Below are 16,990 nucleotides of genomic sequence, written 5' to 3' on the forward strand. Positions count from 1 at the left end.
CGCTGTCTGCTACATATAGTTGCCCTCGCCGTTCATTATGGACAAATTTCGTTGAGAATTTGTGTAACCAAGATCTTGCACCGGATGTAAATAAAAATATTAAACCACTCAGCGGAAAACTTCTGAGTGCGATTTGGCATAGGATACTAGCGAAAACAATCATGCAGTAGTGAAGAGTAGACGCCGGACAATATCTATTTGTTCGAAGACGTGCACATTTATTTCAACTTTTACTCCACACAAAATTCGTACTATACTTTTCCGGTTATTTAATACACTGGCGGGAAAAATGTGCGACAGCAAGAAGGAATTGTGCCACATAAACGAAAGTTGGTAGCTTAGTTTCTACATCTGAAAGACGGTGTCTATTCGAACTTCGCGACAGTCGTATACGAGTGTTGCTAGTAGCGTCACTATGATGAGTCAAATCACGTTTGTTTTAAAAATACACGCTGTAACGGTCGTGAGCGCTAGTTACCGTTGAGACTGGACTTGGTCTGTTGATGTTAGTGAAGACTGCCTTTCAGGCGACAAAGACGCCTTTATCAGCACCTCACTGAGTTTGAACGAGGTCGTGTAATATGACTACGAGAAGCTGGATGTTTCTTCTGCGATATTGCAGAAAAAGCTGGCAAGAATGTAGCCATTGTATTTAATTGCTGGTAGCGGTGGTCACGAGAATGTAAGGTGGCAAGAAGACCAGGCTCCGGACGGCCACGTGGCACTACCGAAAGGTAAGACTATCGTATTCGGCGTGTGACTCTGGCGCATCATATTGCATCTGCAGCAGCAATTTGCGCACCAGATGGCACCACGGTGACTTAACGAACTGTTACAGATCGGTTACTTCAAGGGCAGCTCAGAGCTAGACGCCTTGTAGCGTGCATTCCACTGACCCCAAACCAACGCCATTTGCGACTTCAGTGATGTCAAAAGAAGCTCATTGGAGGCCAGGATGGAGGTCTGTTGTGGTTTTCTGATGAAAACTAGTTCTACCTCGGCGCCAGTGATGGCTGTGAGTGGGTTAGGAGTAGACCAGTTGAGAGCCTGAACGAACCTGTATGTGTGCAGGACACATTGAACCTGCACTTTGGGTTATGGTCTGGGCTGCGAGTTCGTATGACAGCAGGAGCACTCTCGTTGTTATTCCACGCAGCCTGACAGCAAATTCGTAAGGCAGTCTGGTGATGCGACCTGTCGTGCTGCCATTCATGAACAGCATTCCTGGGGTGTTATCCAACAGTATAACACTTACCCACAAATCGCTGTCTACGGTGTCTACGTGTTGCCACCACAACTGTCTCCAGTCAAGCACATATGGGACATCACTGGACAAATGCTCCAGCGACATCCCCAATCAGCTTATCCGTCCCTGTACTGCCCGACTAGGTGCAACGGGCGTGGAGCTCCTTCCCACAAACTGACAACCGGCACCTGTACAATACAATGCATGCACGTTTCCATGCATGCATTCAACATTCTGGCGCTTACATCGGTTATTAATGAAAGAGCATTTTACACTTGCGATGGCTTATCTTACGCTTACATCATCATTACTCTACCACGCAAACATTGGGGTTACACTCGTCACCACAGCGACATCAGCAAACAGTCGCATATTGCTGCTCATCCTATCCCTTAGACCATTTACGTACACGGTAGGCAAAATAAAACCGCTCCAGAAAATATTACACGCATTTACGACAGACCAAGCTACATGAACCGCCATGGATGCGGATAATGTAATTTGGGTTGCGTATCATAAGATGCGTGTGATATTCGCCAGGCTAGTTTTGCTTTGCCGACTCTGTATACTGAGAACAAGAGCGATCCTATCACACTTCCCCGGAGCGCTCCTACCAACGCTCTCTTGTTTCCGACGATCCCTACCGCCCAGGACAACGTACTGGATCCTGTTAGTAAAAAATTCTTCTAGTGACTCATATGTCTGAGAATCCATGCCATACTTTTTTTTCTTTCTTTTGCTACAGCCTTTATCCCGCATTGTGCGCAGGGTCGGCAGGGTTAAGTATGGAAAGTATGGATTTGGCATGGTTAATTTTAAGGGGTGGCCGGATGTCCTTCCTGCCGCCACTCCATACCCCCCGGGACGGAATTTGTGTTCCCCAGCTATCTGCGTCTAGTGTAAATCGTGAAATAGTGTGGATGTGTTTCAAATGTCTGCGAATCTTGTAACTGAGGCGGGACGAGGGGACCAGCCCGGTAGTCACCTAGGAGGGTGTGGAAAACCGCCTAAAAACCATATGCAGGCTGGGCGGCACTCAGGCCGTCGTCGTTAATCCGCCGGGCGGATTCTATCCGGGGCCGCCGCGCCTACCCGAGTCCAGGAAGCAGGGCGTTAGCGCTCTCGGCTACCCTGGCGGGTAATCAATTCCGTACTATCGTACCTTTATTAACAGGGTAAAAGGAACATGTCTAGACATACCTTGCTGTGTGTGTGTGTGTGTGTGTGTGTGTGTGTGTGTGTGTGTGTGTGTTTGTGTATGAGAGAGAGAGAGAGAGAGAGAGAGAGAGAGAGAGAGAGAGCGGGAGAGAGAGAGGGAGAGGGCGCAGCCCGGCGGCGCGGCTGGCAGCGCTGGTTTATTTCTGTTCTGGTCTCCCCACTAGGCGGCGGCGACGGCGCCTCCCAGCGGGGAAGCAGCCGGGACAGGACGGCAGGCAGTGCGAGCTGCCGACGCTCCGCGAGATCTGCGCTCCAGCGCACAGGTAGGTAGCCTGCAGGGACACACGGGAGCACAACTTCTACCTCTGCGACGGGCTAAACTCGCGTCTGGAGTGCAGCGCTCGTGCCGTGAAGCGGAGAAAGGATATATTTAGTGCCGGCCAGTGAGAGTCGACAGTGTCGCGTCAGTTCTGCAGCATCGTTGGACTGGAGCACGCCGTTTCTTCGTTCGCAAAGTGAGACCGAGTTTTGTGGCAGTGCGTGGTTGTGCTCGAGCGAGACAGTGCAGATTGTAGAGTGGCGATAAAGTCGAGTGCGATTTGTCGGAGTGTAGTCTTGTGGTGCGGTTGGGTATGGTCGTCTAGAAGAGTGTCGGGTCCTCCGACGGTGTGGATGTTTCGGCCGACGCGTTGGCTAGGAGTGCGTGCCGTGTCGAGTGTCGGAGCAGAAAGCTCTCGAGGCGGGCGGCGGTGAGGGGCTGGGGCGCGCGGCCATGGCGCCATGAGCGCGCCTGCCGGGGGCGGACGCGGGGGCGGAGCGGGAGGCGGCGAGCCGGCGGCGCGGGGCGGGCTGCAGCTGGCGCGGTCGGTGACGCGGTACGCGTCGTGCACGGTGGACCCGCGGCCGGCGCGCGCAGTGCACTGCCCGGACCTGAACGCGTGCCTGCTGGGCGACGCGGGAGCGGCCGCCTCGCCCGTCGACTGCCGCGCCGTGCACTTCGGCTACGCCGTGCCCGTCAACGTGGTGCCCGTGGAGGCGGGCTGCGCCGAGCTGGTGCTGGACGCGGGCACCGACCTCAGCCCGGCCGCTGTCTCCTACCTGCTGGAGCGCCACCCGCAGCTGCGCGAGGAGGCGGCGCGCGCGCGCCACGCCGGGGCCGCCCCCGCCGACCGCGCGCGCAGCTTCCGGCCCGTCTCCTCCTCCTCCGCCTCGTCCACCTCCTCCGCCGCCTCCGGCTCCTCGGAACCCGAAGAAGACATCGCCGCCATCGCCAAGCAGATCTCGGACCACGCCGAAGCCATCTACCAGACGTGGAAGTCGCGCGGTCTCAAGCCCACCGAGATCCTGTCGTGCCACGCCGCCGACAAGTTCGTGCCCGCCCTCACGCCGCAACAGCAGCAGCAGCAGCAGCCGCGGCCCGCCTCGGCAGAAGCCGGCCAGAGGCGCGCTTCTCCGGCCAAGACGTCGCCGCTGCACTCGCCGAGCCAGACCCCCATGGTGGACCTCCTGGCGTCCGAGGCGAGTCTGGAGCAGTTCGTCAACAACTTCGTCTCGGAGGACAAGGCGCGGCTGGCGGCCGCCCGCCAGCGCTCGGCCGCTCCGTCCTCGCCGTCGTCCAAGGCGCTGCCGTCGTCCATCCAGTATGCTCTGCAGAAGTTCGAGCGACCGGCGCAGCAGCCGCAGAGGCAGCAGCCGGCCAAGACGCCGTCCCCGGTTACCTCGCCGTACCTCGAGCACGCCTCGCCCGTCTCTGACCCCTCCAAGAGTCGGCAGACCGACCCGCCGAGAACTTCGCCTTACACTCACATCCGAACGTCTTCCATTCCGTCCACCACGCCGACCAAGACCACGGTGCCGTTCCAGAAGCTCATACTCGGCGACACCATCGAGACGATTTTCCCGCCAGACCTGCCGAAGCAGCAACAGCAGCAGCCGTCTCCCGCGCCTCAGCAGTCCGACAAGTCTGCCGGCGGCGCAGACTCCTCCGGGCTGACGACGTGGCCGCTCAAGAACAAGGTGGTCGGCGGGTCGGCCGTTCCGGAGAAGACGGGCGCTAAGACCGGCGCGGGCGCCGACCGCGGGAAGTCCAAATTCGCGACGCTGCCGTCCGAGGCGGCCCGCAACAACAACCGCAAGAATACGGCGCAGTACCTGGACGAGGTGGCGCGCGAGGAGGAGCGCCTCATCAACGCGCTCAAGACGGGCATCATCATCGCCGAGGAGCCGTCGCCGGCCGCTCCCGCGTCCGCCAAGAAGGCGTCGCTGCTGTCCAAGAAGAACAGCGCCAACAGCGCGCCGGTGGTGGCGACTGCGGCGGAGCCCAAGGCGGGCAAGCCGGCGGTGCGGGCCGCCTCGGCCGCCACAGGCGCGCCCGCCGCCCGGCCGCGGCCGGAGCCCGTGCCTCACCCCGAGCTGACGTCGCAGCAGCGCCAGCACATCCGACAGTCCGCCTCCAACCCGGTGCGGCCCTTCCTCACCAGGGGCTCCGTCGCGGAGCGAGTCCTCATCTTCGAGAAGTGCCCCAGCGAAGCCCTCCTCAGGGGCAGGCCCACGCCGGCCTCCTGGCAGCAGCGGGCTGCTGCCGCGCAGGTAACCCTCCACATTACTCCTTGTTTCTTATTTTGTCTCCAGTCAACAATGTTGCCATATCCTGCTTCTATCAATGTTGCCATATGATGCTGTAGTATACAGAGAAGTTGCAGCATTACAAAATTGCTGCTAAATGCAGGAAGATCTGCAGCGGATAGGCACTTGGTGCAGGGAGTGGCAACTGACCCTTAACATAGACAAATGTAATGTATTGCGAATACATAGAAAGAAGGATCCTTTATTGTATGATTATATGATAACGGAACAAACACTGGTAGCAGTTACTTCTGTAAAATATCTGGGAGTATGCCTACCGAACGATTTGAAGTGGAATGATCATATAAAATTAATTGTTGGTAAGGCGGGTGCCAGGTCGAGATCCATTGGGAGAGTCCTTAGAAAATGTAGTCCATCGACAAAGGAGATGGCTTACAAAAAACTCGTTTGACCTATACTTGAGCATTGCTCATCAGCGTGGGATCCGTACCAGGTCGGGTTGACGGAGGAGATAGAGAAGATCCAAAGAAGAGCGGCGCGTTTCGTCACGGGGTTATTTGCGAAGCGTGACAGCGTTACGGAGATGTTTAGCAAACTCAAGTGGCAGACTCTGCAAGAGAGGCGCTCTGCATCGCGGTGTAGCTTGCTGTCCAGGTTTCGAGTGAGTGCGTTTCTGGGTGAGGTATCGAATATATTGCTTCCCCCTACTTATACCTCCAGAGGAAATCACGAATGTAAAATTAGAGAGATTCGAGCGCGCACGGAGGGTTTCCGGCAGTCGTTCTCCCCGGGAACTATGGTATGCGCGACTGGAACAGGAAAGGGAGGTAATGACAGTGGCACGTAAAGTGCCCTCCGCCACACACCGTTGGGTGGCTTGCGGAGTATAAATGTAGATGTAGATGTAGATCCTGGATACTATGCACTATTTCTTACGTTTATAGACTTACACGTGCGGAAAGTTTGACGTCACTGCGCTTTATGCCGTCCACATCGGCCAGTGGTTTGGAATCTGCTGCTATTTATGACACGAGAGAGAAAAGCATTTATCCGTATCAGTCACTTTTATTTCTTCCGCAACATGTTCCGAGGAACTACTTTACACTTTCATTAGGTGAATATAGCCAGCTGTGTGATTTGAGTTTTATGTCGCTACAAATAATGTGTAGATTTCACATGCTACCACAATACGGCTCTGAAATTATATTTTTCAGGCAAACTTTATTATTGAAATTCTTCCAATCCATATGTGGCATACAGCAAACCAGTGCTTAACAGTATTGGTTAAAACAGTCTTGGTTGCAATTTTATTTTTTTATTTCTCAACGATTCTTAAATAGATGCATTTGTTCTCTGTTTTCTATGTAGGTAATCTGAAGATGTCTAAATAAGGCCAAACGCGTCGTTGAAAAATAAAAAACTAAAATTGCAACCAAGACTGTTTTTAATCAATAACTTTATTATTGTTTAAAATTTATAAAGTTAATTTAAAATTTATAATCTCAGTGCCCTATTACGACATCAAGTGACAAATTACACCTCATTTCTACCGAAGTGAAGTCCTAAACAGACAATTGGCTACAGCCAACAAATGAAATTGTAATGTAATCCGCTAATCCACCTGAACATGAGGGAGTAAGCTCTCGAAAACAGTCGTGGATAAAATAAGTGCGTCTCACACAAATAACTGTTTTATCTTCTAAACATTCATCTCTTTCGCCTGATCGCATACAGTCGATGCAGTAAAAAAAAAAAAAAAAAGAAACACGTGTGTTTTACGATTACTAGACAGATGAGTTTCATTTATGATATTAAAAACAGATTTTTTTCTATTTTAAATAAAAATTGTAGCTGCAGAAAGAGGGAAGATCTTAAATAGAAGTACTGCACATTCTCGAAACGAGAAGGACCTGAAGACCATGCAGTGAGAAAGGATAAAGTTAGAAGAGACAAGTTTAGAGGTCTGTAGCCTGTAGATGTTTATGTGTCATTCTCTCGTCACATGTTACATTACATTAACTGCCACATTGTCACACTCATTCAAGTGTTTGCGCTATACATCTTACAGAAAAATACGTCTTATCTGTCAACATTTTCGTGGCCCTCTTTTGTGTAGTACTCTCTTCTATCCGCACAATCACACGCAACACTACCACATACGTGCTTCTGAGTGTATTTCTCTTAGCTGTTTCTTTCCGAACATAAGTCTAATGTTTAATATCGCTTTTCTTCCTGTGGCGTAGTTGTTGGAACGAGCTCTTTCACAGACACAAATAAACATATTGCTGAGAATCAGAAAACAAGCGGTCTTCCAAGCAAATTAGTCTTCATTCAAGCAAATCAGTCAATAAATAATAATAATTAAAGATTGACTATTTACAGTAATCATACGAACGCAGAAAGGGTACATACATAATGACTGAACTTCCAAAGAGTTCCGCAACTCTTGTAATTGCTACATTTGTACCCACGTAATTAACGCGATAACAATTTTCATTTCTAGACGCCGTTGTAGTGGAAAGATATGCGGACCATCAGCGGAAGGAGACACACTTTCTTCAATCTGAAGCACGAATAACGTATCGTTTGACGGTTAGCCCTGGACATTGATAACACATTTATTAGTTGGTTATAAATGTAATAAATAACAGAAGCAAATCAGGAGACTATCTCTCTCTAACACAGCAGACGCGTAAAACTGAATATAATGTTAACAAGTACTTAAAGCGTATAATGCCAGTTTAGAAACACCCCTTACATCGCAGTTACGTAGCTAGAGAAATTTGCGATCGCATTCGAGTAACAAAGCGCCTATTGAAGACGGCATTTTTTTTGTATTAGTCTAGATACTTCTAGATACACACATAACACTGAAGTAATTGAAAGCATATGATCAGAACGGAAATAATAATAAATGAACCTTTCACTTGTTCCTGCATTTGCCCACTTAGTGTATGCTCTGCTAAAAGGCAGAGCAATTTAACGATGTAACCGACGCACAGCCTCAAATATTATCTCACAAACATAAACAAAAACACATATAATATACCATACATGAGTTAAAATGTAGCTGTTTCACTATGCATTGAAGATTCCACACTCTCAAGCCATATTAAAAAATACTACGCAAAACGTTATATTGCTGTTTTTTTTAATAATGACTTCCTCAGAAAAGCTTTTGGTATTATTTATCGACTGACAAAAAATACTTGAGCAGAAACCAAGCAGAACGTTCACTGATCGACTGGTGGCATATCTCGTAGCGTTCGTAAGAAAATCACTTAATACACAAAAAGCAAATGAGATAGTTTTAAAAGCTTTTTTGTGTACTAGATATGCGAGACGGTATACTGTTCAACGAAACTCGTTACCGTACTGTAGAGATCTGTCTGAACGCAAAGGCAATATTATTAGGTGGACAATAGACGAAGCAGTCTACTTACGTTTCACTAGCACACAGTCCACCAAGTGTTTCGATTCTGCGCAGCAGTCAACTCACAGGCTGCAAATAACTGCCTTCACCCAGGTCGTCTACTGATTCACGGTTTACGTATTGGACTTCCTAGTCTACTATTCGATTTTTGGCTGTTTTGTCGATCCCTCTAAAGGCCGTCAATCCCTATACAGCTAATCATTAGGGGTCTACAAAAAACACAGAAAAAGTGTTAACCAATTCCACAAAACTTAAAAAGAGTACAGCATCAACTATAATGTAATAAAATTTCGACCACATTCTGCACCCTTGCTTAAAGTCGTGGCTGTGGGGTTCCAAATTCTTCGCTGTAATTAAGCTGAAAACAATCCCCTCTCCAATGGAGCGCGAGTCAAAGGGCCCGTGCGGACCACTTAGGCCTATGAATGATAAGTTAATAAAAAAAACAAGGGTTGGCACTAGTATATGATAATACCCATTCGTGGAACCAAGGATCGTCCACTTGAATCAACGGCACCACGATGAAATACATCCAAAACCTAACTGACTGAATCGATCGGTAATAAATCTAGCAGCACGCGTTATCCCTTTAATGTGACCTGATGAGTATCCCAAAAAAGCGACCATTGCTCAAAGAACGAGTTGCACAAGCGTTCTGTATGTAGTCTCCGTTATAGAAGCACTACAATTTCCCAGCACTCTCCTAATAAATATAGTCGACCATTCTCCTTATTTAAACTGACCTAGGCACTTGTTTCATTTCGACAACCTTACCTCTCAACATTTAGTCAACTTCCTGACATATTTTGCACATTTCCTCTCAATAATATCTTATAGTATAATTTTCTGGGGTAAATAGCCACTGAGAAAGAAAGTACTGATTGCACAAAAGCGAGCAGTAAGATTACATGCGGTCGTCATATAGGTATCTCTTCAGGAGTTAGATTTTTTTTAGTCAAGACAAATATGTTCGCTAATTAAATTCATCACAAATAATCTATCACAGTCAGTCAGAAATTTAATAAATTAAAAACACCCATTATTAAATGAGCAAACCCAATTCAATTATTCACCTCTTTTAGATGGTATCGCAGCTCCGGGACAGAAGTAAAACTTTGGGCCTCAATCCATTTGCAGACAAAAAGTTCTTGGCAAATGCGTAACTTTTTTTCCCAGGTACATGTTGGGGGAAAAAAAAGAAGTCATTGAAGGAATTTCACATTAAGCCAAGGGCCGATACATCTAGAAGTTGAGATGACTATCTTTGCCCTATCGTCCTGTTTAACTTTGCATTATAATATCTCGAAACAATCACGTACTTGAAGATATATTTTAATTGAAACAACTGTGGGTTCTTGGTGAAGCACTGTAAATTAACTAAACCTAGGTTGTGCAGTAACAGTAACAAAATTTGCGAAACAAGGCAAAAACAGTATTTGTTTAGTTAATTTACAACTTTCTAAGTGTAGTTGCATGAATAAGACTCAAAAATAATGTGCTCATTAACGTTAGCACTAATCATTTATACATATCCTGTAAACTGACTCGTCCCACATCATTTCGACAGAAGAATCGTTCAAATGATCTGTGAAACGTGTAATTAACTAACTAAATAAGACCAGTGTGGAGAAACTCTGAACTACTAAGCAGCGAAGGCAACGAGGACAGAACACCAAAATGTGCCAAAAGAATATTTATAGGAATGATTCAGTAACTAACTACTTTTCAAATCTTTAGTACATGTAACATCCTACAAGTTACCGTATATCTAATACTGCTTGCAACAACAATCTGCACTTCTTTCCTTCCATATTAATTAAATGCGCCGCAGAGGGATGATATGGACGTCTTCTACTAAGCAGCGCAATATATTTTCTACTAAGCAGGGTAAAATACTTTCTGCCATTTAATAACTCCTCAGTCGCTGCGGAGAGACAACCATCCACGCACGCAACACACTGTACTTAACAATTCTTTTTGCACTAAAATTTAATCCTGTACACGCACTAAACAAGATTCCAATTTTGATACTAACAGTCCTTCACAATCGGAACAACACAATTATTTCAGCGCCAGCGATACTAAACTGATTACCGCTTGCCTCCATAGATTCTTCAGAACAGCTCGCATCGCAGACTTATTACATGATTCGCGACACGTCTAATTACAAGTGCTTCGCGACTATTTCATTATAAGACTTCACAATACAGTATTCTTACACCGTAATAAACATTCGAATCTAAAAATGACTAAGAACGATTGCGAATATATTTTTTCTCTCTCTACAATAATAATGTTTACTATACGTAGTTTAGCTGTCGGTACCCCCTAATTAAGCCAGCAGCCAACAGCCTAACCTTCAACCCTTTCATCTCAGTTCTGGTTGTTCCTAATACAATCTATTCGTCTGTAAGATATCCTTTGTCTTAATTAGATGTTCTCAATCTTTCTCCAAAAAAGTGTGCGAACTAAGTGAAAGTCAGTGTTGTTCCTATTACTGTCCGCCCCATTAGCTGAATGGTCAGCGCGTTGGAATGCCACGCACGCGGGACCGGGTTCGATTCCTGGCTGGGGCTGGAGATTTTCTCCCCTCGGGGACTAGGTGTTGTGCTGCCCTCATCATCATTACATCCCCATTGTCAACGCGCAAGTCGCCCAACGTGGCGTCGCGCTCAAAAAACTTGCACTTGGCGGCCGAAATTCCCGTCTGGGAATTCCCGCCCAGCCGGCCGCGGCGGCAGAGCGATTCTAAGCGCTTCAGTCCGGAACCGCGCTGCTGCTACGGTCGCAGGTTCGATTCCTGCCTCGGGTATGGATGTGTGTGATGTCGTTAGGTTTAAGTAGTTCTAAGTTTAGGGGACTGATGACTTCAGCTGTTAAATCCCATAGTGCTTACAAGGGAACCTCCCCATCGCACCCCCCTCAGATTTGGTTATAAGTTGGCACAGTGGACAGGCCTTGAAAAACTGAATACAAATCAATCGAGAAAACACGAATAAGTTGTGTGGAACTATGAAAAAAAAAAGCAAAATATACAAACTGAGTAGTCCATGCGAATGATAAGCAACATCAAGGAAAGGGGGAGGTTAGGAGCGCCGTGGTTCCGTGGTTAGCGTGAGCAGCTGCGGAGTGAGTGGTCCTTGGTTCAAGTCTTCCCTTGAGTGAAAAGCTTTTTTTTTTATTTTCACGAAGTTATGATCTGTCCGTTCGTTCATTGACGTCTCTGTTCACTTTAATAAGTTTAGTGTCTGTGTTTTGCGACCGCACTGTGGGGCGGCGGTTTATAAGTTGTAATAATAATTATGTTTGCTGTATAAATGCTTGCATGTTGAATCAGTTTCTGGCTTTTAGAATGTTGTTAATGCTGTCTTTCGCCGTTCTCAACACTGGCTCTCTATTTACTTTTTGGCACCCAGAAAGTGATTTAATAAAACATGGAACCAGTAATTAGAGATCCTAGTGCCCACTTTATCTGAGAATGTTATTATAGCTGCAGCTTATAGCTCTGAGGAATTAGGAGATTGTCCGGGATTTCTAATCAAAAACGGTTTTCCAAAATAGTTGAGTATATTCTGAAATTCACTGATAAAAAACACAAGTATCCCTACAACCTCACTAACAGAGCAGTTCAGAGTCTAATGCGCTGATGCAACTATAAATGTCCGAATTAAATGTTAAAAAGAATGCTCGCCATAATTTGATGAAAATACTTCATCAAACGCCACGCTAAGTATTTGGTAGAATGTCTGTCCCGCGACGGCACGTGAAAACGCGACAATACGCAAACTGAAGCTAGATAATGAAAATCATTCCAGAATTAACACTTCACATGAAAAGTTTTCATGGTTCCGCGTATCTCTAGTAACTTAATACGGCACCCGAGGCTGTTTGTAGCAGTGACACTGATGCGACGCGGCTCCCGACACAGATGGCGTGTCATTCAGCGTCTGGAGAGAACTGGGGCCTTGCTTCCTCGCGCAGCGTTCTTATATATAAAGCCGCGGTGCGGACGGCTAAGGGAACGCCTGATCAAATCGGCTGTCCCGACTAGCCGCTGGGCTAGTAACGCATCACTTCAAGTTACATAATAATTTATAGCTTCTTTTGCTGATGGCCGAAGAAGCTCTTAATTTAAACGTGCATTCAGCACGCAGGTGAGTATTGATAATAAAATTTTGACGTGGCTAAGTTAAATATTTTGGGCGAGAGAATTAATTAAATTACACTGTACGCAGTAGATGAGCTCTGAACTGGCCCTTTTGAGATCCGCTATCGCTATAATTTTATAGGTATTCAAAAGAAACTTTACACATCTTCATAATCATAACGGACCTCCAACATATTTAAATCTAAACATCCTAGCCTTATTTACTAGCCTACTTAATCTATCTTGCTTCCTTCAGTTTTGAGATGAAAACCACAAATCATGAATTTCCACTAAAATCTTAATATGTGAAATCCAAAGTACTGTTTTTATTAAATCATTATGAAAGATGAATCTAAATATAAATTTTGAAGTCTCTAGCTCTTTTCTGTTGCGCCAATGATTTTTTTAGAAAAACGTCCAAATTTCGAAAATGGCTGAAGTTATCGAACTGATATTTAACACACATTAATTTAGTATTATTCCTGACATGCTAGAAAAGTTTTAGGTCATTTGCTTGATTTTTAAGGTATTGCGCAACATTTATGACGTCAGAGCTAGTTACAGCAGACTGGCTGGCACACAATGGAAACTGATGTGAATTTACTACAGCGTGAGTAGGCTGCTTCCCTACAGCACCGCAAGACGTGCGATTAGTAGACGAAAGGACGTGCCTCTACAATGGGAACCGAAAACATTTGATCGCAAGGTCATAGGTCAACCGATTCCTCCACAGGAAAACACGTCTGATATATTCTATACGACACTGGTGACAGCATGTGCGTCACATGACAGGAATATGTTGTCGACCCACCTAACTTGTACACTTGGCGAATGGGTAAAAAGATTCTTCTACCTTGCCCGATTTAGGTTTTCTTGTGGATGTGATAATCACTCCCAAAAAAGTGATGAAAACACAAGAGTTTGTCACATAAACTGCAACAAATTAATGCAACAGTTTCACAGTCGCACAGATTTCGCTGTGCTCTGTCAATACATATGTTTTTAACGTTTTCAAATTTTTCCGTTTAGGTGTAGCGTCCCCATACTACGGCGCAGTTACCTCGGACGGACGGACAGATAATAAAAATTAAAATTTTTCACTCGTAAGAAGACTTGAACCAAGGACCTCTCGTTACGCAGCTGCTCACGCAAACCACGGGACCACGGCGCTCCTAATCTCACACTATCCTTGATGTTGCGTATCTTGCGCATGGACTACTCAGTTTGTATATTTTGCTTATTTTTTTCATAGTTCCACACAACTTCTTCCTGTTTTCTCGATTATAACTAAATCTGAGGGGGGTGCGATGGAGAGGTTCCCTTGTTAGAACCATTTGAACTCCCGGGCACTGACGCTATACGATCATTTCCATTTTCCTATTAAATTTTTATTCCGATTCGAAATTTTTATTGGTTCTTCATCTAACAGCTGAGACAACCTGTAGTCCTGTTTCACACTCGTCTTAGCAAGTGCTTGTAATTCTTTATTTTCTACTCTTCTGACTCTTCGATTTTTTTGCAGACAAACCTGGTTTAGATTTTTTGTGTATATGTGTTTCCCCTCTTCTCGTAAGTATTTTTATCGTCTTCTGCCATCCAAAACTTTTGAAGGCTTTCAGCAAATATACACATACCACTATGTGGCCCAGGTTCAAATGGATATAGGAAGCGACAGCTGTGCAGCGATGAAGAGGCCTGCAGGCAAATCTGCATCAAACCAGTCTTCGGACTGAAGACAACAACAACAACAACAACAACAACCAGGAGACCAAAAATATCCCAACATCCACTAACACAGACATCGTTGAAAATTCACACTGACAAGAAAATTGCAAATTTTACTTCTTTATCTTTCATCATGCCTTAATCTGCAAGTCCATCTGCTAGGTGATTAATTTTCTCTGTAAATCACAAGAAACAGATGCGTCAATTATTTAGTTGGATATATAGCTGAGCAGCTAGACTAATAAATGCTTTTCAATGAGGAAAAAGCGCAATGACTAGCACTGAGAATATCACACGTGCTTCCGGCATACGGTTTGCGGTTGGCCTTACGGCGCAGTGGAGTCTCCATGTTAGACACGGAATCTGTACGCCTTTACTACTTGGCTGAGGGAGCGCCTTTGAGGGCGCTGCAAATTAACTGTGAAATGAGATTCTAATTTCACAGTGGCTACGACGCAGACGTCGTTAGCGCTTGTCTTGTCCGGATTTTGACAGACACCATTTTTCTTTTATTTTTGGTACATTGCCCGCCGACCGTGGTGTATGCAGAGAAAGGAGCATTCGTCTGTTATTATCCCAATACATTCCTCCCGACACGTTAGTAGTTAGATCTTCTGGAAACCAAAGACTACTGCGTAGTACTATTGTATAATGCGAAATACTACCGTTAAATTAACTTATTTGTACTTCAGGTCTCGTCATAACTTTTGAACAGCAGACAGACATGGTACATGGCACGCGCGAGCATGCGCACATACCTGATATTAAAAAACAACAAAAGAGCGGTATGCGAATTAATAAACTACTGCCGTTCGTTACTGATGCAATTAGTTCTGTATATCGTACATTTTATTATTTTTACATGTTCTAGGGACCTCAGTACTATTGTTACCGAGCTGAAATGTAATAAACGCTGAATATCGTTGTATTTTGTAGAAGAGTACACATTTCCCGAGAACGAGGTTTTCGTCCCGGACTACAGTTTTTCGCTATTGTTCAACAATTTTCTAACGCCAACGTTAATCTCATGTAAGGAATGAGACATGCCGAGCGGGATTAGCCGAGCGGTCTACGCGCTGCAGTCATGGACTGAGCGGCTGGTCCCGGCGGAGGTTCGAGTCCTCCCTCGGGCATGGGTGTGTGTGTTTGTCCTTAGGATGACCTTAGCAGTTAAGTCCCATAAGATTTCACACACATTTGAACATTTTTTTGAATGAGACATAAATAACTCCATAAGAGTATATACGGCGTTAAATCAACCAGGGATGCTTCGAATGCGCTAATCTGTAGAGCCTCAGAGGTGTCGTGCCAGTAGTGGGTCTTTATGAACATTACATTACTACTTACATGAAAAATTGTGAGGACAAAATATTCCTTTAGTTTACAAAGGTGATGCATTTTAAATATGTGAAATTGATTAAAGCTACATAATCAGTAGCGTTCAAGGTGAAAGAGGTATAATTTTATGTCATTGGATGTACGTATAATCACGAAACGCATTAACATGTTACACAAGAACGTTCTGTATTCATTTTAAAACTATTTCCTATTTTTAATAGGCCTGGGCACATTTATGAGTCCATACATATTAAAAAGTAAAATATGGACAAGAAAGCAACTTATCTTTCTTACTTGTTTAGCCAACAATAAATTCTAGAAATTTACTTCTTCAGCTGCATTATATGCTCTCGGTGCACTAGTCACTTTAAATCTCAACAAAAATCCAAATTTTAGTTTACACTTCTGGTTGCTGCTTTATGTAGAAGCGCAGAAACTCATACAGATATAATTAAAATTGATTTTAACAGTTATGATAGTTTTCATTGCGTTTACATTGAGTTGCCTGTTATCAATTGGCCGTAAGAATTCGCATACGTAGTTGGAGACAGACATATAAGACATTGCAATACCTCAAGAATATTTGAAAATAATACATTTTGTGAACTGATGGGGGGAGTGGAAAGCTCCACACTGCTTAGACCAGTTTTCACCTGACCATCTTATTAACTCTTCTAGAATTACACTGCACAGACCTATTTTCCTGACAAAATCTGCTTTCTATACGCCTTATAATTTCGTCTTCCTAACAGTATTTATCAGTATCACTCAATAGCATTATTTTAAGTGGTCAACGACCGTGATTCATTTTCCAAAATATTCAGCACACTCCGTGAAACTATAATGTCCAGTCACATTAATGCGACTGCCAGTTAAAAGCCTGAACAACCAACTTTTGCACCGTGGACTGCTGAGAGACGCGCAGGACGGGAGTCAGTGAGGTTCTGGGAGTTGCCGACAGGGATGGTAGAGCCACGCCGACTCCAGTGCCGTGTCCAGCTGCTCTAGCTTTCTCGCTTGAGGATCCATGGCCCGTACAGCCCGATCGAGATGGTCCCACAGATTCTCGATAGGGTTTAAATCCGGGGAATTAGATGCCCAGGGGAGTATGGTAAACTCATCCCGGTGTTCTTCGAAAAACGTCATACTCTGCAACTCGTGTGATACGTTACGTTGCATTGTCCTACTGTTACATACCAACGTTCCGAAGGAGGACAAAGTGCATGTAGGGGGGACAGGGTGCCCAAGGATAGATTCGTGCTTGTATTTATCTAATGTGCCCTCCAGAATGACGAGATCACCCAGGGAATGCCGCGAAAACGTTCTCTAAACTATAACACTGCCTCCTCTGGCCTGG

General features: G+C 45.5%; 1 protein-coding gene and 1 long non-coding RNA gene across 2 annotated transcripts in view; both read left to right on the forward strand.

The window, feature by feature from the left end:
- The window catches only part of LOC124777087, a 502,342-nt gene extending 499,150 nt beyond the window's left edge, over window positions 1-3,192 (forward strand). Inside the window, exon 6 of the long non-coding RNA XR_007015682.1 lies at window positions 2,629-3,192. This is a non-coding gene — a long non-coding RNA (uncharacterized LOC124777087). The remainder of the gene's footprint in view (window positions 1-2,628) is intronic.
- A 58-nt stretch (window positions 3,193-3,250) lies between these two features.
- Window positions 3,251-16,990, forward strand: part of LOC124775334 — a gene marked incomplete at its 5' end in the record, with an annotated part of 310,733 nt that continues 296,993 nt past the window's right edge. Inside the window, 2 exons of the mRNA XM_047250165.1 lie at window positions 3,251-4,744; window positions 4,775-4,993. Of these exons, the coding sequence (XP_047106121.1) occupies window positions 3,251-4,744; window positions 4,775-4,993 (1,713 nt within the window). The remainder of the gene's footprint in view (window positions 4,745-4,774; window positions 4,994-16,990) is intronic.

Source organism: Schistocerca piceifrons, chromosome 2 (assembly GCF_021461385.2).
Source record: "Schistocerca piceifrons isolate TAMUIC-IGC-003096 chromosome 2, iqSchPice1.1, whole genome shotgun sequence".
In the NCBI taxonomy this organism is placed as follows: Eukaryota; Metazoa; Arthropoda; class Insecta; order Orthoptera; family Acrididae; genus Schistocerca; species Schistocerca piceifrons.